At 47.4% G+C, this 22791-nt stretch overlaps 1 protein-coding gene across 1 annotated transcript; it reads right to left on the bottom strand.

Moving 5' to 3' along the window:
- Positions 1-1898: 1898 nt before the first annotated feature.
- LOC311221994 (solute carrier family 23 member 1-like) lies at positions 1899-21701 on the bottom strand (the record flags this gene model as incomplete). Its single annotated transcript, XM_084306048.1, has 12 exons — positions 1899-2709; positions 3869-3964; positions 4873-4981; positions 5710-5874; positions 8824-9077; positions 9262-9418; positions 9750-9870; positions 12173-12354; positions 13792-13951; positions 16665-16822; positions 18189-18335; positions 21648-21701. 12 exons carry the CDS (start codon positions 21699-21701, stop codon positions 2441-2443), a joined length of 1872 nt encoding a protein of 623 aa, XP_084162174.1. The 3' UTR covers positions 1899-2440.
- Between the last annotated feature and the right edge of the window lie 1090 nt (positions 21702-22791).

The following is a 22791-nucleotide window of genomic DNA, read 5'->3' as shown; positions in this document are numbered from 1 at the left end:
GCCATTAAAAGAGGGTAAAAGCCAGTAAAAGTGGGCAAATTTAGATTAGATGTTAGGAAGAAATTCTTCACTCAGAGGGTGGTGAAGTCCTGGCACAAGCTGCCCAGAGAAGCTGTGGCTGCCCCATCCCTGGAGGTGCTCAAGGCCAGGCTGGATGGGGCTTTGGGCAACCTGGTCTGGTGGTAGGTGTTCCTGCCCATGGCAGGGGGTTGGAACTGGATGGGCTTTAAGGTCCCTCCCATACAAATCATTCCGTGATTCTGAGTCATTTTTATAGGAAACCTATCTTACATAAATAAATAAATGTCTCGAGTAAGTATAAAGCAAATACAAACCTCTGGCATTTGGCAAGATTCTAACATACCTTACAAGGAGAAGCCAAAAGCCTAACAGCTCACTTCCACACGTGTGCTCCAGCACAAGTTGAAGAGTTATGATGTGTAAGACTGTGGGTTTATGTGCTAGGTCCCCTGGAAGTATAGGCTGCCAGTTTAGAGGAGTGGGCAGAATTGCGGAGGATGAAGATGATACCAGAGCTGAGATGTGTAGGACTAATCACCTCTGTAAAATCTGGATCTGATGTATCTAAATGTGCTAATCATTTTTCCTCTCAAAGACATACAACCACAATCCTGAATGGAGGCACTCTAACCTGCCAGTAACATCAACCTGTCTGTACCATATTGTTTCCACCTTTCAGACCCCAACGTACGCAATAGATTGGTCTACTCAGACTTCCTTCACTCCCAAAGTGAAGATACCGATATAGAATGATAGAATCATTTAGGTTGGAAAAGACCCTTAAGATCATAAAGTCCAGCCATCACCTAGCACTACCAAGTCCACCTCTAAAACATGTCCCCAGGCACCACATCCACACAGCTCTTAAATACCCCCAGGGATGGCGACTCCACCACATCCCTGAGCAAAACATTGCCCCTTACCAGTAAAAGAACATATCACTAAAGCTGCAGGATGGGCTTAAAGAACCAGATGGTAACAGGCATGAGAAATAAAGACTTTTAGGGGATATCATACCACAGTGGAGGGTACAGAGAAGATGGGGTCAGACTTTTCTGAGAGGGGATCTGTGCCAAGAGGCAGCAGACACAAGTTGAGGCAATGGAAATTCCAGTTAGACATGAGGGAAAATATTTTTCACTATGAGGGTGGTCAAGCACTGGAAGAAGCTGCCCAGCGAGGCTGTGGCTCTTCATCCATCCATAGCCTGACTGGACACAGCCTTCTGCCACCTGGGCAAAGAGGAAGGGTTGGGCCAGATGTCCTCTAGAGGCCCCTTCCAACCCAAGTCACCCTGTGGTTCTTTGTATACTGCCTGCCACTTGCTATGGCAATCACCCCGGGAAATACAATTGTGTGTTCTATATTTTATTTATTTTCCCCAAAAATATCTAAGTATAAATCCCAATGCAGGAAACACAAGCTTGTTACAGCAATGATATTACGTGCATGTGCAGTCACATATCAACAGGTTAAGGCTGTTTCTGCTGACAGTGGGAAGCAGCAAGAATCTGCAGACTTTTCCAGAGACATGGTTGTCACCACACAATCTCCAAACCAAACAGGTATGGTGGGGACACGTGGACCATAGCAGTAGCAGAAGTACCTCAGATTACAAGCAGAAGAGTTTTCTCCTTCATCTGTGGTGGAGATTCCTTCATCTCTTTGGTGCTCCAAGGAAGCTGGTCCCCTGAGCTTGCTCCCAGCACCCAGGTGGGATTCCTTTCAGTGACACTGGTTATTGCCAACAGATCAACAACCTAAGTAAGGTCTGCAGATTCCCTCTGCTGGCTAGGGATGGAGAGGCACTGTCAAAAGACAATTCATCCCATTAAACTTAGATGCCTCTCTTCTAGCAGCGTTCATTTGACTGAATTTAAAGTATCACAGGAATGAGGTGAATCACCTAGAGGTGCCTACTTCTCCCCTTTGGCCAGAAAGAGGTTTAAGTCTGAGAGGTGAGCATTGCCATTAAAGATTTTTAAGGTGAAGGTGATAAGCCTCAGCCCAAAGGATGCCTGAGAGTGGCAGAGGGCCCACATCAGGGATGTCTTCTCCTGTGTTCCAGTGAGCAGCCAGGCCGAGGAAAGGAAGAGCTTTGCTCCAGCTTAACAGCTGTTCCTCAGGGTCCCGAGGATCAGTGCAGGGAAGGAAAGTGAGCAGCCTTTCCAGGCATTTTTTGGGCTTTCCCAAAGCAGAGTTATGTTCTTCCTAGAGGTGGGCAGGCAGGAGTAGGGTAGAGAAAAATGATTCCCTTGAGGTCACCAGTGGCATTGGGGGCAGAGCTAGGAAGAGAAAGACATTGTCATTCTCTTGCTTCAGCCACTAAGAGATGCCAGCTGATGTTCAGATGATGGGAGCAGCAGACACACTTTTCAGACCTCTGCTTGAGAGACAAGTTCACCTTCAGGCCTGGTGCTTATATCCTTGTATCAGCACCTATCTCCGAGTCTCTTTCTGAGCTTGCTTTATCACTGCTTTCTTGTCCAGCAGCCTTCAGTTCATCCATTTTCTTGCTGCCAGGTAGTCTTTTGGGGCAAGCTGGGAGATACCGAAACCAAGAGACAGCACAGTATTTGGTGCCTATGCCAAATGGAAGATCGTAGACCTTGGAAATGAGCTCAGAGTTGCCCGCCTCTCCCTTGTGGCTATGCTTCCATGCCAGGAGTCCCCGCTCCTCCAGTGTTCCTGTGAAAGCAAAAGTAAGATGCTTGTGTTTTTACCACTGAAATGGGTGTTCTGGACAAGCAACTACCTTGTGCACTCCACACCCAGCTCTCAAATCCCAGCAGACCCACTAGAACATACAAATCCCTCGCACTTAAACCTTTCTCGCTCCAAAGGTCTTCACAAAAATCAGCTAATGAGCTGCTAGACAATACCCATCTTCCTGCAATGGCTTCCAGGTAAGCAGTCTTCTCCACTGCTTTTTTAGGTTTTCACAGACCATGGGGGATGCAAGAACTGTTCAAGGGGCATCAAAAAGTGCTAGAAAAACAAGGTGGGGTGTTAACTGCTCAGATACTGTGGGGTGAGGGAATAAGGTTTAGCTAGCAATTACTAACTGCCTGTAATTGTTGCAGCAGCTGAGTCCCTCTTGGGAAAGGGAGTGAACACACCTGTAAATTCTGTAAATTGTGCCCGGAGGAGCTGAAGATCAAGGGTACAATAAAATTAATGAGCCAAAAGGATATTGGCTTTTCAGTAATTCGAGTCAGTAAAAGAGCCTGGTTAACAGAGTGCCCTTCCTATTCTGTTTTTGCATCAGAACTGATATTTTCCTCTCTAATTCTTACACTATTCCCCCCTGAGCTTGATGAAAATCATAGGGTCTTTGCTGACTGTGAGGGCCAACTGCAGGTCCTGTATCCTAACTTTGGTCATCAGCCTTTCCTGCTGCTTTCCCTTGCTGTGATAGAAATTCAGCCTCAATTTCGGCAGCTCTCATAAGCAGGCACACTTTAGCACATTGCCTAGAACTAGGGAAGAAATATTTATTCCAGTTTCCCCACGGTTGCCTTTCTCTCTCCTTTCAACATGACTGTAGGCTAGCATTTTCCATAAAAGACATTTTCCTAAATAAACGTTTCCTTAAACTGTGTCAATCTTGAAAAACAAGTCATTTTCTTATAGGCTGCCTTTTTGCAACCAGAGACCATTGCATTGATGGGCTCCCTGTCTCTCCTGTTCCTCACCCGTCTCCAGGAGGAGTTCAGTGACGTGGTGTTTCATGGTTGCTATCACAACTCTTACCCATAGAGCAGTGGTAATGAAGGCAAAAAATGCTAGGAAACGAATGCTAGGGCAGGCTTGAACAAGCAGCGTAGCTCATTTCAGCAAATCCTACCTGGAATGGTGTTATCCAGGATAAACCCCAGCAGTCCACCCACAAACATGCCAGTGGTAAGCAGCACCTGGATCACCTGGTCCAGCTGGATGATACCTAGCAGAAAAACAAAGCTCTGGATAGTGGTGCAAAGAGATACATATTCAACCAGCAACACAGCCGGTGCCAAGAGGCTGCAAGCTGCATGGTTGTTTAGGCAAGACTTGCAAATCCCAAAGGAGAGCCTGAGATTTGGCATTGGGAGGGAAGTAGACCTCACTGCCAGTTTCAAACCTATCATTTTATTCTGCATAATTATTCACTGACCCAGCTGCAAGTGAGCAGCAGATGACTCAGAAATAAGTTAAGAGCCTATTTACAGTGCAGATCACAGCACTAACCCCCCAAAATCCTTCTTCTACTCCAAAAAGGTTCTGAATCTCCATGACATAATGCCAAGCAGTTCCCTACAAAAATATGAGCTGCAGTTCCCAAAGAAATATTGGGAAAATTAGCATGGGATTTCACCACAATTAATTAGGTGTGATGTCTCTCTGTGAGGGCTAATGCACACAAGAAAAACAGCCCAGTGATATGGAGTATCTTATAGTCCAGAGAGCATGAGATCTGTGGTCCCAGCCTTTTCAACAGCCCATCTAGGATGGGTGGGCTCTTAAGAGATGACACTATAGCCTTTGTGACAAAGATATGAATCACATGAGACACAGGGAAGAAGCAACTGTTGGAGGACCAGAAATCTCAGCACAGTGAACTTGGATCAGCAGTGCTTAGCCCAACAAGAATCTGTCAAGGTGCAGTCACTGGTATTTCCACAGCAGAGCTGTGTTTCAGACCAGAGGACAAGAACAGCACTCCCAGAAAGCAACAGTCAACAGTCAAAGCACAGCTTTCAGAGATTTGTATGGAAAAAAAATGCATTTAAAAAAATTCTCTGGATCAGTCTTTGCTTCAGTTCTGTGCTACAGAAAATGTTTCTAAAATAACAATGTACTATCACTTCTTACCTGTTTCTAGCCGTGCGCTATTTTTGTTTGCCCAGTTGGGAACTGTGAGGCCAGCAAATACAGAGAATCCAAATATAAAGATGTTTCTGGAGGAGTTCATATCCGTGTACTGCACAGAGAAATTGTATACATTACTATTTGCCATTTGGAATTACCAAAACCCGGGGATTGCTGTTGTGTTAGTGAGCCATGCTCAGATGTACACACAAACCCAATGACAGGTGTTAGAACAGGAAGCTCTGCTTAGAGCTGAACCAAAATTAGCAAACGCTTTCAAAACCGTGTATGGCATACACTAGCATTTTTATAGGGCAGATGCAGTCAGATGGCAAAGCACTCCATGATCTCCAGCTGAGATGCTGGGAAAAGCTGTGATTCAGCCATCAGCACTGAGCAAACTGCTGGAAGAGTTGGAAATGGAACCCTTCTACTGAAGCCTCCTGCCCAGCTTGTGCCCCCTAGTCGAAGGGCTGTCCCCTAAATACACATTACTATAGGACATGGAGAAAAATCATCTATAGGAGCGGTGGCAGAAATGCCTCCCTTGCTGATAAGAGCTGCCTTGAGATAAACCATGTTACTGGAACGAGCAGCCCTGGCACTACTGGGGCATTAGTCATCCTGCTGCCCCAGCTGATGGCAAGCCCTTTCCCAACCAGGAACCTGTCTGTGATTTAGCCTCTGTGTGCGTGTGCCCTCACGTTCACCCGAGGAACTGCCAGTACAAATGTTTGCATTTGCCGCAGCACAGCTACGTCTGACTTAGGCTGGTAAGAATCTGGCCTGGAGCCAAAGTCATCTACCCTAGGGATGAAACAGCATGCACACAGCTGATACCTGCAGATTGGAAATCCCCACTGCCGTGATAATGCCAAACATCACAAGGAACATGCCTCCGATGACAGGGGTGGGTATGCTGGCAAACATCGCCCCGACTTTCCCGAAGACGCCGCTGAGGAGCATGGTGCAGGCGCCAGCAACGATCACCATGCGGCTCCCAACCTGGGACAAGAGGAAGAGGAGGCAGTCGTGGGCTGGCACAGCAAGGCAGAGAGTGGCAGCGCCAGTCAGTGCAGAGCTGCCAGGCAGGGCTTGCACCTCTGACCGAAGTACTTGGTGTTGCCTTCAGTGCCAAGGTTTGGACATAGCCACCGGTGAGCTGGGAAGTTCTCACCGTGTGGAAAGTCCCTGTAGCTGCAGACTAGGAAATGTTTACCATAATGGGCACTCCGAGAACAATCAGGGATCCCCACCTGTGTACTTTATGTTATCTTCCTTATTGCTGCCAGGACTTAAACATTTTGCTGTGAAACAAAAAGCTTATTAATAATTTCAGAGCACAGTAATTCCCTCACACCGCTTTGCTCTCGCTCCGGCCCAGAAATGTCCTGGCATACCCCCAGGCTGGCGCTGCAATCACCCAATTAATTCACTGGACAACGCTTCCACCAGGGGTTAGATTTCTATCCAAAAATGGCTTTCAACTAGATGTCCTGCACCATTCCCAGGGGACAAAATGTGGGAGAGAAGAGCTGGCCACGCTGGTTGCTTCCATCCTGAGCTCTTGGATCTAATAGATCCTTTCCATGGTCATCTACAGAAGTGGGGAAGTCTCTTGGTCTGCCCCCTACCCATCTAGCTTCAATAAAAGCAGCTCGCTCTCATTTTTTCCCTGGGAAGAGCCAGGGGGTCAATTCTTAGTCTGGCACTACAGCTAAGAGAGGATGAAGCACAGAGCCATGCCTTTCATTCAGAGCTGTTAGAGTATGTGAATAGGGAAGAAAGAGAGCATCTGCCAAACAAAGGGATGAAAGAGACATTTACAGATTGCAGAAATTAAACAGAAAAGCAGCAATATTTATTAGACTTTCAATTCAAGATAGGCCTAGCCACACGAAAACTTGGACAGCTTAAAGAATCACGTTAAGATTTACAGTTTTCAAGTCTTAGGCTGAGAAATTCTGTAATCCTCTGCAAACAATTTATAATTCAATTAATTATTTTAATCCTTCCATTGAAATATCTGAAGAATGTCACTTTTCTTTCAAGGGCATTTTACAAATGCTTTCAACAGAAACATTCCCAGTAACTAGTAGTGTCTCTTTTTAAATATCTTTAAAAATACTTTAAAGGCACATATTTACGAAATACTAAGTGTTACTTAATTGTGAAAGATAAATGAATGAGATTTGGTGGGGAGTTTCAAAATAAAATCATGCATTGCCTTCAGGTGCACTTTTTATATTCCTTGGCTTAAAACCTTGGGACACCATTACCATCAAAACAGTAATTTAATAAAAGCCAGAAGAGCTATTTGTTCCAGGATTAGAATAAAGCTTCAGATTCTTAAATTGCCAAAATTGTGAAATGTCAAATTACCCAATATATGGAGTTGGCCTTAAAGGCAAATTAACTAATCCACTGATACCACAACTGGGAGCATCTGCTTCTAAAGCCTCTAGATTCGAGTTTGTTTCAATTATGTCAGGAAAACAAGAAAATTGGTTCTCCTTCTTAAGATTGGAGAAACTGCAGTTCTCTGCTACATATATGGTGATTCTGAGATCTTTACCCCTCCTTAAAATCGTCCTCTTATTTTCTGGATGTGAGAGCTCAGTACTGGCATGTTGGGCTTGATCCAGTAGCTTAAACACAGGTGTCTGGTGCCATTTAAGTTGTTGGATCTTGGCAGTTTTTGGCAGCTTCTCTTTTGCCTTACCTGACAGCCCCTGTGTATATCTGAAATATCCAAACACATTTCAGGTGGTGCTGGACACCTGTGTTTAAGCAAAGGAAACGAGTCCCTTGTGTTTCTTTTTGTGATGGAAAAATATATTTCCCATGTAAAAAACAAATGAAATGGAATCTGCCTTGTGCTCTCAGCATCACCACCTATCCCAGTCAGAGTCGGATTTAAGACTGAGATGGTTTCTTAAGTCACAAGGTGAGCAGAGGTGGGATCGAAGGGAACTCTCTCTGCTGAATCAGCATGGATGGCATGTCTGTCTGAAGGGCTTGGGGTACACGGGGAGAAGGCTTGTCCTATAATCCAATAATTATGGGTTTGATCACTTCTGCATTATCATCACATCAGCAAACCCCACATGTCATGAAAGACCAGGCTCAGGTGTATGGTCAGTATGTACCAATCCCATGGTGACACGGTCAAACACTGTAAAAATGGTTATTGTGACTGAAGTTTATAAAATCCAGTGAAATAACTAATAACATAGAGTGGGAGCCATAAGTCAACTTCTGCATTCATTTACAGACTCACGGCTCTGCTGACATGACATAGCTTGTTTGACAATTATTTTAAAATGTTTTCAAGTGGTTGCTGGATGTACCCATCCTCTAGCTGTAAATCTTAGTGAAAATCTATGATCTGATTGTTAAAGCTTATCTATCTCTGGAAATTTGTTTTCCTTATAAGAGCAATATAAGGACATAAGTATCTCTTATAAGAGATACTCAAGGAATTCACAAAACTTTATGTGGAAGTAAAAACATAAAGTAGTTGGCAGCACAGTTTATCCTTTCCTCTTTAAAGATATCTAAAGGAAGATGGATAGACAGACAGACAGACAGACAGGTACGTAGACAGATAGTCTTTGATAAATCCAGTCCTTAGGACATTTCAGAGTAGGTCAGTAACATACTGCCCTTTAGTCTTACAGGAGCCTAAGCCAGGAGCCACAAGTAATGGCAGCTTGTACTTCTCCCACACAAACTATGAGCAATGAAAGAGGGAACGACAACCTGTGCTACATGATTGGCGGCACCCTAAGGTAGGCAGCAGGCACATTTTCGGGAGGCAGTCGCTGCAGAGGTGGGCTAAGGTCGCTTCCCAGCTCCAGTCTATCCCCCTACACACAACACACCCATAAACGCACCGGGAAGGAGCTGCAGGAGGCCGAGAGCACCGCAGTTACCGCACCGTACAAGGCTCACCTTGGTGATGCCCAGGGCCCCCACGTTCTCGCTGTAGGACGTGGTGCCGTTCCCCGTTCCCCAGGCCCCGGCCAGGAGGCAGCCAATGCCCTCCACCCCGATCCCGCGGTTGATGGCATGCTTCGGCGGCGGCGGGGCGCCGGACAGGCGGGCGCAGGCGTAGTAATCCCCCATGGACTCCAGCATGGAAGAGATCACCCCCGCGAGGATGCCGAATATCCCAGCCAAGCTGACGGTTGGCACTCCCCACTGGCCTGCAAATACAGAGCTCGGTTCAGGCTCAGTTTGCTCTGAAATCTACTGAGGGGAAAAAATGATAAGGGCATTTGTGGGTATTTGCCTCGATTTTGGCACTTCATCTCCCCGTGGTAGCCATGAACCAGGCAGGGAGCAGCAGCGAGAGATAGGGGAGAGGGGTGCAGGGTTACGCTGTGGTACCTGGGTAAGGGATCCGGAACCAGGGAGCCCGAGACAAAACGTCCCCACGCGTGTCCGTCCGTGCCAGGTAGCCGTAGGCAGCGGGGTCCCCAGGGAGGACATCGGTCACCGTCAGCACGTAGCAGAGCAGCCAGCTCAGGGACAGCCCCAACAGCACCTGCCCGTCACAGTCAGCAGGCTGGTTAGGTCACTCCTGCATCGCTGGTGAGGTCGGGCAGGGTCTGGGATGAGTCCAACCCCTTCCCCATGCATGTGTGTGCGTGCACGTGGGATGGAGGGAGAGGGACAGCACAGCAAGGGTCCCAGCCCTCCCTTCCACCCCATGAGCAGGGCGGTGGGAACCTTCTCCCCGCTGCCCCCTCGCAGCATAGCCTGTGCCAGGAAGTGTTCAGTCCCCTTGAAGCGAGTGGGAACAGCCCCAGCAGTCTGGGCTGGGTGAGGCTGGTCCCTCCACCATGCCAGACTGGTGACCAGGAACCCAAACGTACCGGGAAGATCTGGAAGAGGTAGACAGGGGAGAAGTGGCACTTCTTGCCTCTCTGGTACGATGGCAGTGGTACAGGGATGTCCTTCAGGTACTGAGAGAACAGAACTATGAAAAATATAGTCCTGGGAGGAGGGAAAACCAGACCATGAGACAAAATGGGTGCCCAGCTGCCCACCTGTCCCCGCATTAACTGAAGGACTGGCTACCCAAAGACCCAGGACTCCAGAGGACCTCATAAACAGGCTCTCAGCACCGGAGGGTGGCTCCAGCAAGGCTGGGGCAGAATGAGCTTTTGGACATACTCTACCAAGGGCTTGTTCTGGTGGCCACGAGGTGCAGCCTCTCTCCCATCCCTCATGTGGGACTGAACCTCTTGGCAGCAGCAGCGCAGAGCTGCACAAAGATGTACCACAGCATACAGCCAAAGGTTACCAGTCATAATTCAATGCACTCACTGAGTGACTGGACACAGAACGTTGGAGGGGGAACCAGTTTCCCTTTCCTGGTTTCTAAAGCTGCAGAGCCCAGACCGGCTGCATCAGTGCACGTTTTGTGCATTTGCACAAAGGGGCTCAGCACCCTGATGAATCACTGCAGAGCACTCGTCTATCTTTGGTAGGTGTCACTGCTTATTATTCAGGTTGCCTGACACATTCCATTAACGGATGCTATTTTCAGCTGCTTATAATTCTGCCTAACTTTACCCATTCGGGATGAAAATTTCCATGGAAAACATCTGCCTCAGGCCAAATATTTCTGAAGAAATATATCCTAAACCTATTTAGAAGAGTGATGATCAGGAAATAGGCATAGTATAGCCTGTGTTGAGAAGGTCATTTTGCCTTGAGCAGTGGTAAGGTCTGCCTGTGACCCACAGCAGAGATTTGAGGTTTAGTAAGATTTGTCCTCTGGGGAGATACATATTGCTCTTTCTCACAAAACTCTGCTCAAGTATGATCTGTAACAACGATCATTTGTCCCAGGTACTCGGCATAAACATCTGTGACTTTAGCATTTGCAGGCTGTAAAGATCGGGAGCTTTTTTTCAGGAATATGTCCAGGCCTTGCCAAGTGATGAACTGTGTATGTACCATCACCATGTGAGCAAGTGAGCACACGCTAACCCAGTTTCTCAAGGCAACAATGGGCATTGCCCATTATGGGGGCTCCGGGATGTGGTGGGGGCTGGACAGCAGGGCTGAGAGCACAGGGCTCATGTCTTCTGCCATCTCTACCACCTCCTTCTCCCTTTCCCTAACAGCATCAATGGAGAATGGAGGAGGCAGCAAAAGAGGACACAACCCACATGGCTCAGAGCACAATGATCGGGTTGGGGCAAAGGAGTCTGAGTCATGGAAGGACTGGGATCAGGGAACAGAACAATGCTGAAGAGGAAGCTGGAGAGCAGGGAGACAGGAAGGGTTTGGGGTCTTATGGTGTGCTGGTGGAAGAGATCAGTGAGGTGAGGAACTGGAGGTGGAGAAGAGAGGTAGCATTTGGGGCCTGAGAGTGTAGGTGGGGGCAGGCAGAACACAACCAGCAGTGGAGCTGGGAGCTGAAGCCCAGTCTGGGGCTGGATCATGACCCTACAACAATACGTTGCCTTCCCAGGGCTGCATTCAGACCTGACCCCTGAGTCACCAAAGGCAGCTCTGAAAGCACTAGCAAACCATTGGGAGTCCTTACAGTGGATAAGAATCTGCTACTGCTATATGTTAGCCTGAGCTTAACTCTGTATTATAGATCTGAAAGTGCTAAACCTGCAGGCGAACCATGCAGTGGACCTTCTATTTTCTGAAATTGTTTCTGAAGTTCCAACAAACTTCTGCCACCAAGCATACTTGTACACTCATGCACAAAGGCACACACACAGATAGCCTTGAAAGAAAGCTCTTAACGGTGCAAAGCCACATACACACAATGCGGACATTTCCCAAAGGCCCTCTGTGGAGAAAACAATTCTTCCTCTTGTGAAAACAAGCCAAGAAGCAGCAGCTATTCTAACTCGAGGAATACCTAACCCTGGGTGCTCAACTTTGTTGTTTTAGAAATATCTTTTTAATTTAAGTAATGGGTGTGTAAGATAGTGTGCATAGATAGACAAATACAACAGAGAGGCCCTCAGCAATGACTCACAGGAAAGACTTGTTTCTCTATTGACCTATGAACTTCGGGTTTTCATTATATCAGATGCTTTTAAATCAATTTTTGGTTTTGCTTTGTTGCTGGTGTTGCTGAGGTCTCTAAGTTCTTTGGGAGGTAACTACACCATGCTGGTGTCTTGCACAAGCCTGCTGGATGTTAATGCTCAACAAATAAACCTTGAACTCAGGAGAAACCTACTACCAGCTGTAACCCCTGGTTTAAAATTTGAGGTAGGTGGTTTGTGTACACCCAGTTTTCACAAGGGGAAGTGAGACTTACATGAAGGCTATGCCCCAGTGCTGCCCAGCATCCTCTCCAGCTGAGTCAAAGAGAGGTAGTGCAACCAAGGAGATGGTGGGGGCAATTGTCAGGGGCCCGATGAATCTGATCAAAAATCCAATCAGGCCAGAAAATCCAACTAAGATTTGAAAGCAGGAAGCTACCATGATAGCTCCTTGTACCTGGAAAAATGAAGAAAGAGAGCAGAGGGTGAATGGAGCTCCAGCTGTTAAGCCTTTTTTTAGGTCAGTGCCAAACCAGTGTGAGAGCCAGGCTCGGACTCCACAGATGGACCAGTTCAGAGGCCATCCTGCTGGTTACAGCATGGCTCAGCTGAGTAGGACATGCGGTGAAGGACCACCAAAGTACCAGTACATCAACTCCCACCTTGGCTGAGGGATTTAGTCCTCACCAGGGCTAATTTATTCCAGAGACTCCTCCTGCCTGTCCTTTGCACCATCCAAGCATGCAGCAGCTTCCCTGCACCCTCTTTCTGCTCCCCCAAAATGCAGGAAAAAAGCTCTTGCTCTGAAAGTGGGAGTAGAGACACAGCCTCCTCTCACCTCCCAGCTGGGAAGGTCTTGGGAAGTTTCAGCACTCTTGTAGGACAGGAGGGTCATGACAGCCTCTCTTTTTTCTATCAGTTTTCCTCCAGGGACACAATTATCACCTTGAACTTTTCTGTGTTTGACAATCACTGTTTAAGTAGCCAGTGATCTGTCCTGAAAAGCCATTTGCTGTTCCCTAGCCTCCAGCTAGGGGACTCTAGGGTGAGGCTGCTCTCTGCCTTTGCAGATTTGATGATAAACCCAGGCTGAATCCCCTGCTGTGCTGAGCACCTTCTTTCATCCCAACTCCAAAGGGAAAAGAAACACAGAGGGCTGGGGATGAAGCACCCAGCCTGAAAGGAAAGATAGCAGCGTCCTTATGACAGAACAGGTTTTATACATATCAGTAGGGATGGTATGCTGCTCTGCACAGCAAATACTTTGTGAGCTTACAATTCCCAAATACTTTGCAAAGCACCCTGGTGTAGATTGACAGAGGCAAATTTAGTCACTTACCCTGAAATGGCAATAGATATAAGATAAGACAATGACATCTCTGACCCTTCCTCCTCTCTTTTGACTACCCAAGAACACATTTTACTGTAATATTTACAGTAAGTTCTGCCCTTCCATCTCTTTTACTAGGTTTCATGTGAACAGACAAGGTCCCTTCATTAGAAACATCTTCCTCAGGAAGATTTAAAGTAGATGTTAGGAAGAAATTCTTCACTCAGAGGGTGGTGAGGCCCTGGCACAGACTGCCCAGAGAAGCTGTGGATGCCCCATCCCTGGAGGTGCTCAAGGCCAGGCTGGAGGGGGCTTTGGGCAGCCTGGTCTGGTGGGAGGTGTCCCTGCCCATGGCAGGGGGTTGGAATCAGGTGATCCTTAAGGTTTCTTCCAACCCAAATCATTCTGTGATTCCATTTTATGAAAACACCAGGAAAGCTGTAACAGAGTGAGGTCCACTGTGGATGGAGCATTCCCAGCACTGATGTCCCTACTATGCTGAGGTGCTTTTCTGAAAGCAAACAGCCTTAATAAAGAAGAGGTGCCACTGAAAATGCAATATACCTCTCGCATCCGTGTCTGCCAGACTTCAATGAACTCTGGTGAAGAGGCATTCACCAGCGTGGCGTTCTGCGTCCAAGCAGGGCACTTCCATTTGGGGAGAGACAGCATGGCCACGGTGGGGGTCAGGAATGCAAAAGTCCCTCCTTGAATAATAGGCAACCTGGAAGGAGAACAGAGGGAAAAGTTGACAAGTGAGAATGCTGGAATCTCAGTTCCGTAAGGGTGAGAGACAGAAAAGCAAAATAATTTAAAAAAAAAAGGAAATCAGTCTGCTCATGGCCACTGGCCATGTCTTTTGAATTGTTCTGGCAAGTCTCTATCACTGACAATGCTTGGGAATTGCTGTCCATTGTACTTAAGAGCAACAGCCACGATGGAAAGGCACATTGGCTCTGGAGTCAAACTCTTCTTTACGGAAAAATTGTCCTCCTAAGGTGTGACTATGTGCATGTGCTAAAACAACAGCCAAAAGAACAAGTTGGAGGAGGAGAGAAGAACAAGGAAGAAAGATGGTGAGACTCTGAAGAAAAGTTTGGCATTGACCTAGGCCCAAATCCCACCAATATCCAGTTGTTTTCTCTGTTCACTTAAGATGCCTCATTTTTCTTCACAACTAGCTTAAAACCACAAGCACAAATATATGCTGGCTGCTGCCACTCCATAACCATCCTCAGGCTGGGGTCACTGGAAATTGTGACTTAGCTTTTACTAGACTGTTTTTAAAGCTAACCCATCTGCCCCATTTCCACTGACACTAGAACAGAATGGACATGGCAGTGAGCTTGGAACAAGCCAAGAGGAACCCCCAAGGCACTTTGGCTTCATTTGCTCAGGAAGCATCCCTAGGAGCAGCTCCCAGAGCAACCTCTCCTTGCCCCAGAAACTCTTGTGGCACCTGCTCAGAAAAGCAGCAGGGCAGCAATCCACATGAATGCTTTTGCAGGGCACAAATTTCCCTGGACCAGAAGCATTTCCACCATTCACCAGAAAGCACAGGAAAATGAAAGGTGGCATAGCTGTAAGAGCACAACTCCTCTGTCTGGTGGGCTAATTGGGACTGTGGCACAGGCTGCACAGAGAAGGTGTGGATGCCTCATCCCTGCAGGTGTTCGAGGTCAGGCTAGACGAGGCTCTGGTCAACCTGATCTAGTGGGCGGCACCCCTGCCCATGGCAGGGATTTGGAACTAGATGGGCTTTAAGGTCCCTTCCAACCCAAACCATTCTGTGATTCTATGATCCTATGACTAAAGGCAAGACGGGGTACTGAGGTGATGCATATGGGGCACATGGAGTTTTTTGCAGCAGGGTTTACAAGATGGAAAGCTGCAGCTTTAGTGAAGACGTTATGCTCTGATCATCACTGTAGGATGCCCAAGCATCTACTAAGGGGGCTCACCATAACGACAAGTGACCTGTGTCTCCTCAGGAGCTGCTAGGGTAGTTTCTCTAGTGACCCATCACTGCTTTTTCATGTTTTTTCACACAGCTGCAGGTTACAGTGGGTTGGGGTTTTCCCCTGGCTATTGCTTCAGCAGGGCTGCTGCCAAATTGCACTCACTCTTGGGAGGAATGTCCCCTTTTCCATGGCCAGTTCCTATCTCTTTGTTCATGTGCCAGCAGTAGCTTTTAGCTGTAATTGTTTCTTCTTGCCTGATGCCCCCTCTTCCCTCCCAGACTAGTTGTAGGCTGCAGCCAGACCCTCTGAGCCACCATTTGGCAAAGCTAAACCAACCAATCTCACTCACGTTGCCTTTACGAGATGGGCTGTCTCCCTTCCCCATAACATGTTAATGGGTCATCTCTGTACCTCTTCTCACCTCTTCTCTAAATCAGTCTTTCTTAAATATGGTCACCATGAGCTATGCAGAGCACTTAGCTGAGGGTTCCCCAGGGCCTCGGACAGTAACACTGATGTTTTCCAGGAAGAAGCACCCCCTTAACCTTGTATTTACTGTTTTCCCTGTCCTGTTGGTGACTTGTGGTTATCAGCTACTAAAGGCTTTAAGAAAGCAGTAAAAGGAGGGGGAAAAAAAAGTGCTTCCAAGTCTTTCCCCAGGCTTGGTTTGATTACCATCCCTCCTCCAGCTGAGTCCACCCTTCTGACAGGGAATGTGCTCATGCCTTACAATCGGAGCTGGCAATAATCATCTTGGGGGTGGCCTGGGAGGACTCCGGTCTGAATCACTAGAATGGCTCCCACTTTGACCATGTACCCTAACCTGAATTTAATCAAACTCAGAAGAACCAGATAGACTCTTTTTGGTGGGGCCACTTCTGGGGATGGTGTCATCTACAGCCATTTCTTATGACAGACAGAGATGGAAAAGTTGCCCTGGGGAAAGATACAGGAAGTGTAAAAAACATTTTGTGATTTTCTGGTAGAAGACTTTTAACCAGGTCATTCAGATTTGAAAGCCAAAGAATGTGTGGCTTTTGCTCCTCTCTGTGTCCCTAAAGGTGGCAGATGGGCTCCTATTTCTCCCAATCATCCCCTGCCCTAGAGTTTCTCAAGGACTCTGTGTCCCAGAATGAGATCAAAAGGGACCTGGTGCAGCTGGAGGATCCCTGATAAGGAAGAGGCAGATACAGCTTACTGAATCTTTTAATGTTTTATTATTTATCATGGCCAATACCTTATGAGCCCAATGAGAGGTGCATCAATTTCCAGGAGATGCAGATGTCAAACAGTGAGGTAGCCACACAAAACTGTCAGGTACAGCAATTGCAGTACACTTTGGCATGTGTCCTGACTGCCCAAGGGTAGCAAATGACCCTTGTTAATAGATAAACTCTACAGCAAGCTGGTTGCTGAGCACGTAGTAATCGCATCTATAAATTTTCTTGCATATCCTATTTCTTGCCTTTGGCCTACCTGACTCCAAAGAGGACTTGCAGCAGGGTGCAAATGCCTGAGACAAAGAAGATGGTGCTGATCAGGTGGCTCTGGGTGAGCAGGTCGTGCTGGAGGCAAAGCTCTCTGGAGAGGATCAGCGGGATGGCTACGAGACCTCCCATGGCTGTCAGGAAATGCTAGGAGCCACAGAGAAAGACTGGGTGAAGAAGGACACAGAACTGGCAATATATAATTAATGTGTTGCTGAGGGAAATCTGAAAGTACCTAGCACTTTTGTGTTTGGGTGACACTAGCACCACCCATTCTCTTTTTTGACAACTTTAATGTTCTGTTAAGGGCGGTTCCAAAGTACCTACAAGAACCGCAATCCACTCCCACAGACTTCTCCCACTTTCCATGCCCAAGGACATTTTGTAGTCCTCTGAATCCCCCAGATTGCTGCCAGATGCAAACAGTTTATCCCCAGCCCTGCAAACAAAGCTGCTGGGGATGCTGTTCCAGGAAGTAGAGGACTTCCCAAGGAAGGGATCCGGTGAGGCGAGTGCAAATGTCTCTGTTCATTTCATTTGCACCACAACTGATAACATAAAAAGTTAGCAAATCAGAGTTGTCCATTCTTTGCTATCAACTGCTTTTCTCACACAGTGCAATTACAAATAGTCTTAAAAAATGGACACCAAAGAATGGAAAAATCAGGCACTGTTTTTCAGAAGAGTCAAAGAGATATTTTCAATGATGACCTTTGCTTAATAACTAAATGTACAAATAATTGTTCAGATTTATTTTCACTTTAAATATTAACCTTATTTGTGGTGAACAATGGACAAGGTCAGGTTACTTCAGCTAGTAGCAATTCCTAGTTCTTACTCATAGTACAGGATGACAGTGGTGGAATTGGTGGCACTCAGAAACTCACTGTGCTCATTAGAGGCATGCTTTATTAAAATTATGACTCAGGTGTGTTCAAAAAATCTTTTTTTTATACATTCTAACTCTAAGATGACCTTTGAAGGAAACAAAGTACAAGATGTCCTCCAAGCTCCAAGCACAGTCTGTCATTTCCTTAATCACTCTGAGATCTCTTTTTTCTGAGGCTCTGGACCCGGTGGCTTTGTGTGGCACTGAGGCATTTAACACACCTGGGCATGGAGTGACCAAAGCAGTGTAGACCCTTCTCCTGCTTCCTCTGGTTAGCTTTTACTGCAGTGGTAAGGCAGAAGCTCACACGTCTTTAGCCATGTCTTTAGACCGGCTTCAGCAGAGGTATCTGACCAGTTCTTATTAGCTATTTGGCTCTGGTCCTGGCACTCTGCCTTCCATCTGCACTTCACGGGGCAGGGTGCAGCTGCCGGCACAAGGATAGCAATCAGTGCTCAGGCAGCCGTGGGAAGGACCAGAAGTCCACCAAGATCCAGCCCAGAACAGCTCCAGTCACACCTGGGGAATGTAAAGTACTCCCAAATTTGGGTTTTGCCCCCATGAACCGTCTGAACAACTGTTAACCTTCCATCCCCCCACCTTCTGCCTGCATCCCTGTCACACCTGAATGCCCAGAAGGATGCACAGGTACCAGGGGGGCACATCCGTGACGGTGTAGGCTAGCTTCTCATCACGGCCCTTGACTTCGATGTCCCCTGGGCCATGGGCAGCAGGATCCGGCAAGGAGCAGTGGTGGCTCCCATCTTCGCCCTGGCAAACAGAGAGACCCTTTGTTAGCCACAGCTGCCTCTCCTGCAGCCATGCTCCATGTCGTGTGGCAAACCCATGTATGTAGCTTTCAACAAGGCTAGAAGAAAGAAGAGCAACTGAGGGGAAATTAAAACAGAGGTAAAAACACATAGGGAAGTTGTTTATATGCTTATACACACGTCTAGTCCAGGAGAAACATCTGGGGGCATGTCAGCCTCAAAAAGACATTGGGACAAAGTATGTTAGTATCATTAATGCCTTGCTAAGGATGGAGAAACTGTGACCAGAAGCAAGAAGGAGTGTGCAGTGGATTAACACATGAATCTTGCACTGTCCCCAGTTCTCCAGCCCACTCAAATATCTCTTTTGATAAAATACCTTGAAGCAATTTGACTTTACAGAGTGGAAGCCTTTTCTGTATTCATTTCCTTCTCTTAAATCTTATTTTCCTGATCTCACACACACCCTTACGAGTGTTCTGCCTCCATAAGCACACCTGTGCTGGATATAACCCAGGACACCTCTCTAAAACGGAGGAACCAGGCGAAACCAAAGACCATGGTGTCCCAGTGTCTGTTTCAAAGGAGCCAGCTGGCAGAAGCTGGGTGGAGACCTCATCCCCAGCAGGGGCTACCAGGTGCTACCCAGCTTGGCTGTCTGCCATGGGGATGGCACCCTGTGCTGCTGAGTAAGGGGCAGCACCAGGGATGGGGAAATGACCTGGGGACACGGGGCCTCGGGGAGGTGATGGGTCTAGAACAGCTCCCCAGGAAGGCTTGGATCCCCCCGCAGGCAGCCAGAAGCCCCAGGGCTCCCCAGGGAGCTGTACGCCTCACAGGGTTTGTTTGTGCAGAGATGTGCTTTGCCAAGGAAAGCAAAATATTGCTTTGCTTCGGTTGCCTCGGTTTTTAAGCTGAGTAAATGCCCCCAATTTTCTGCTTCTCCTTCCACCTCACCCTCACCTCTGTGCATACACGTGCACACACACAGACACCCCATGCACAACTACACACACATCCCACCTGTGCATGCACACAAAGCCATGTGCACACACTCACAAGGCAAACAAACCTGCTGTCAGGAGAAACTCAACCACTCTGTTAGCACCGAACCTCTTCTTCCTCTTCTTTTCTTTTGTCCTTCAAGTCCTGCCAGAATATAAGGACTCTGAAAGGCCCAGCAAAGCAGGGTATATGCTCGTGGCCTACCTACTGCTGGAGCTAACACTATGGTCAGGGAACGGGGACTTAAAATTAGTCTTACATTCAGTTGTACATTAGCAGATGTGGCCAATTAACCCTGCAGGACAGCATCACTCGTTTGAAATCTCCAAGTTTGCAAGACCTGTGGCTGCCCCATTTAAGATCATGCTGTTAGAAATGTGCTATCTGATACCTTCTAAAACACGGTGTATTTATCCAGCCAAGGCAGGCTGGGGTCATCACACATCCTTCAAAACAGATAGGCGAGGGCAGGGTTAATTCAAACTGAGCTCAGGCATGAACTTCAAGAGCAAAAGGCGTTCCTCAATAACTCCCTATGGAGGCATTTTCATTTCAGAACAGGAGGGCCTGTTCTGAGCTGTGGTTTAACACAAAGTACAGCAAGGTATTTAAGACTGCTCATGCAGGGAGTTATTTGGGGACAGCTACTCCCGAATAACACCATGGGTAGATGAATCCTAAGCTAAGCAGACAGCAGTAAGCTCCTTTCCTTTCACTGCAACTTTTCCCATGTTAGCCAGGAGGCACAGGGCAGCCGGGCAGAGCCTGTGCCAGTAACAGCCTCGCATGATCATCACGAGTGCCTGGCCTTCCCTGGGAGCTGGAGGGGAGCAAGCAGGGCTCAATGGGAGACGGATGAAGCAGAGATAACAGGACAAGGCAGGACAGGAGACAATGTCTGAATGAACAAGAGGTGATGGGCACAAACTGGAGCACAGAAGGTTCCACCTGAACATCAGGAAGCACTTCTTCACTGTGGGTGATGGAGCGCAGGCACAGGCTGCCCAGAAAGTTTTTATACTTTCCCTCTGTGGAGATCTTCAAAAACCACCTGGACGTGGTCCTGGGCAGCCTGCTCTGGGTGGCCCTGCTTGAGCAGGGGTTGGAGCAGGTGGTCTGCAGAGGGCCTCAGCCATCCCGTGATGCTGAGGCACTGGGAGGAGGAAGAGGCAGGAGCAGTCTGGGGCAGGGACAGGCCCTTGCAGGAGCTGCTGTAGCTGCTCCTGGTGGTTCTCAGCCTGGCTGCTCCCCTGGGGCCAGGGGCTGAAGATGCCCTTTGCGTGCTACATCAGGAAGGTGGTCAGAAACCAAACTGCTAGAACCACAGGCAGAAGACAGTGCTAATTCAAACTTCAGGCAGTCACAGCCTGATCTGCTTTATGGCAGAATAGGTAGAAATGGACATCATTAACGATAGCGAAAGCAAGCCTCTGCATTGCCCTGAGGCTCTGCCTGCAGCTACACACACAGCACTCCACCTCCACTGCTCACAGCAAGCTCTCCAAAAGTTATTTGAGAAATGGGAGACTCGGACACCAGGAGATTAAATGACTCCTCCAAAGTCCCCCAGCTGGGTGGTCTGTACCAAGGTGTGGGACAGTTGCAGGACCCCACTCTTAGACCCTTGCTGTCAGGATATAAGCAGCTTTCCTTGTTTCTAATGGAGGCAACCTCTGCCATGAGACAGGAATGGGGCTGCTGTGCCCCAAGTCCTTGCCCTGTGGTTCTGTTATAGCCCCCCAGTATTTCCTGTGCACTGCATACCTCTGAATTCACACATCATTTACAGCTTATACTATCCCACTATAAATCTACAGGGTGTTTTCCCTTGCTGACTCCCCAAACCCTTTTTCATCCAAGTCTACAACAGTTTACCTCACTAGAAATAGATCCAGAAGACAAAGAAACACATTCTTTGGCAGGCTAAATTTGTTTTGTAATTCTACTAGTTAATATATAAATGCCTCTACCCGGGGACACCGGCACCAGGAACCACCAGCTCTCTTCCTTTTCAGTATAGATATACTTGCACTGCCATTCACCTACTCCATCTTTTTAGAAATAATGGAGAGAAAAGAAGTGAGAAGGGCACCAGAGAGCAGAAACTGCACTGAGTCTGCAGCAGCAGCAGGCTTTAGTTAGGCTATCATTCCGCAAATTCCTGCCGATAAAAGAGCTGAGACAGACCTTCACCACACACAAGCATCCCAGCATCCAGTCCAACCCCCCTGACTTTCCCTTTCTCCTCCATTTGCAGGGAGCACACCAATTTATGCAAGAATTACCCGTCAGAGAAGAGCAGACTCACCACAAAGCTGGGGTTATCTAGCCCGTTGAGCTCTCTGTCTGAGGAGGGGGTCATGCCTTCCACTTTTCTTCACCGACTGCCTTGAAAAAGAAAGAGGAGTAAAAAGAAGGAAACCTCCCAAATTGCCACTCGTCCCGGTCAATACAGCCCTAAAGAAACTGGGTGAGCAGATGCAGAAGCTGGACGTCAGGAGTAAACCAGTGCTCAGCCCTAGGTCTTCATGTGAGCAGTATCGCAGAGGTGTTTTCTTTCCCTGGGCTTATATAAGTGACTCCTTTTCTCCAGCTGATTAGGGGACCGGCATTCAAACCAAACTGGAAAGCAGCCCTTCCCTGGGCTGAGTGAATCAGTAACTGATGACAGAAAAACTTCCTCTCCAGGTAAAGATGCAAGGGGGTATCAGAGAGGTGAGACATTTCCCTCCTTCCCTGGCACAGCCTTGAAACTTGTTGCTTCATTACTGATTCAACAGCAACTTGCGTTTCCCAGGTGGGTTGGGTCTGTTTGAAGAGCTTTATGCTGGTCTTTAGAAAATTCAATTTCTAGATGGTTTCACTTATTCTGCATGTAAATCGCTGTGTATTTTGGCTAAGGTACAAATGTAGTCATCTTGTATGATAATCCTATTACAGCATGAAAAGAATTAGGCTTTTACGGGGAAATTATTTAAGACAGAAACCAACAAGAAAGTCATCAGAAGACAACACCAGAAAGGTTAAAAAAAAAAAAAAAGATTTGAAAAAGACTACTTCAGGTCATCTGATTATCTCAATTCAACTAAGGATCCTGGCTGAATGGTGATAATCAGATGACTTGAAGCACAGTTGCCCTTATTTTAATAAGCAGCAAACAGTGTTAATGCTCTTATCAAGCTATCCTAGCTACCCCTCCCCAGCCCTCCTCAGATGAGGTACCTATTTAATTTAATGGCTCCCCAAGGCAGTGAACTTCCCAGCCTGACTGCAGAGAGCTCCTGTGAAGAGGAGCTTGCTATTGCATGCACACAGTGATCACCCATTGGGAACATCTCCAGGTTTCCAGGCAGAAATAAGCTCTGTTCTCTGTTTCTTATGTAGAGCACTGATATTCTCAGGCCTTCTCCTCAGACCAGGACTGCATTATAGAGGAAGACAGCCTTGCCCTA

The sequence above is a fragment of the Netta rufina genome, assembly GCF_964035555.1.
Source record: "Netta rufina genome assembly, chromosome: 1".
NCBI classification, from domain to species: domain Eukaryota; kingdom Metazoa; phylum Chordata; class Aves; order Anseriformes; family Anatidae; genus Netta; species Netta rufina.
Note: the sequence above shows the minus strand (reverse complement) of the source record. Positions and strands in the feature narration are given on the sequence as shown.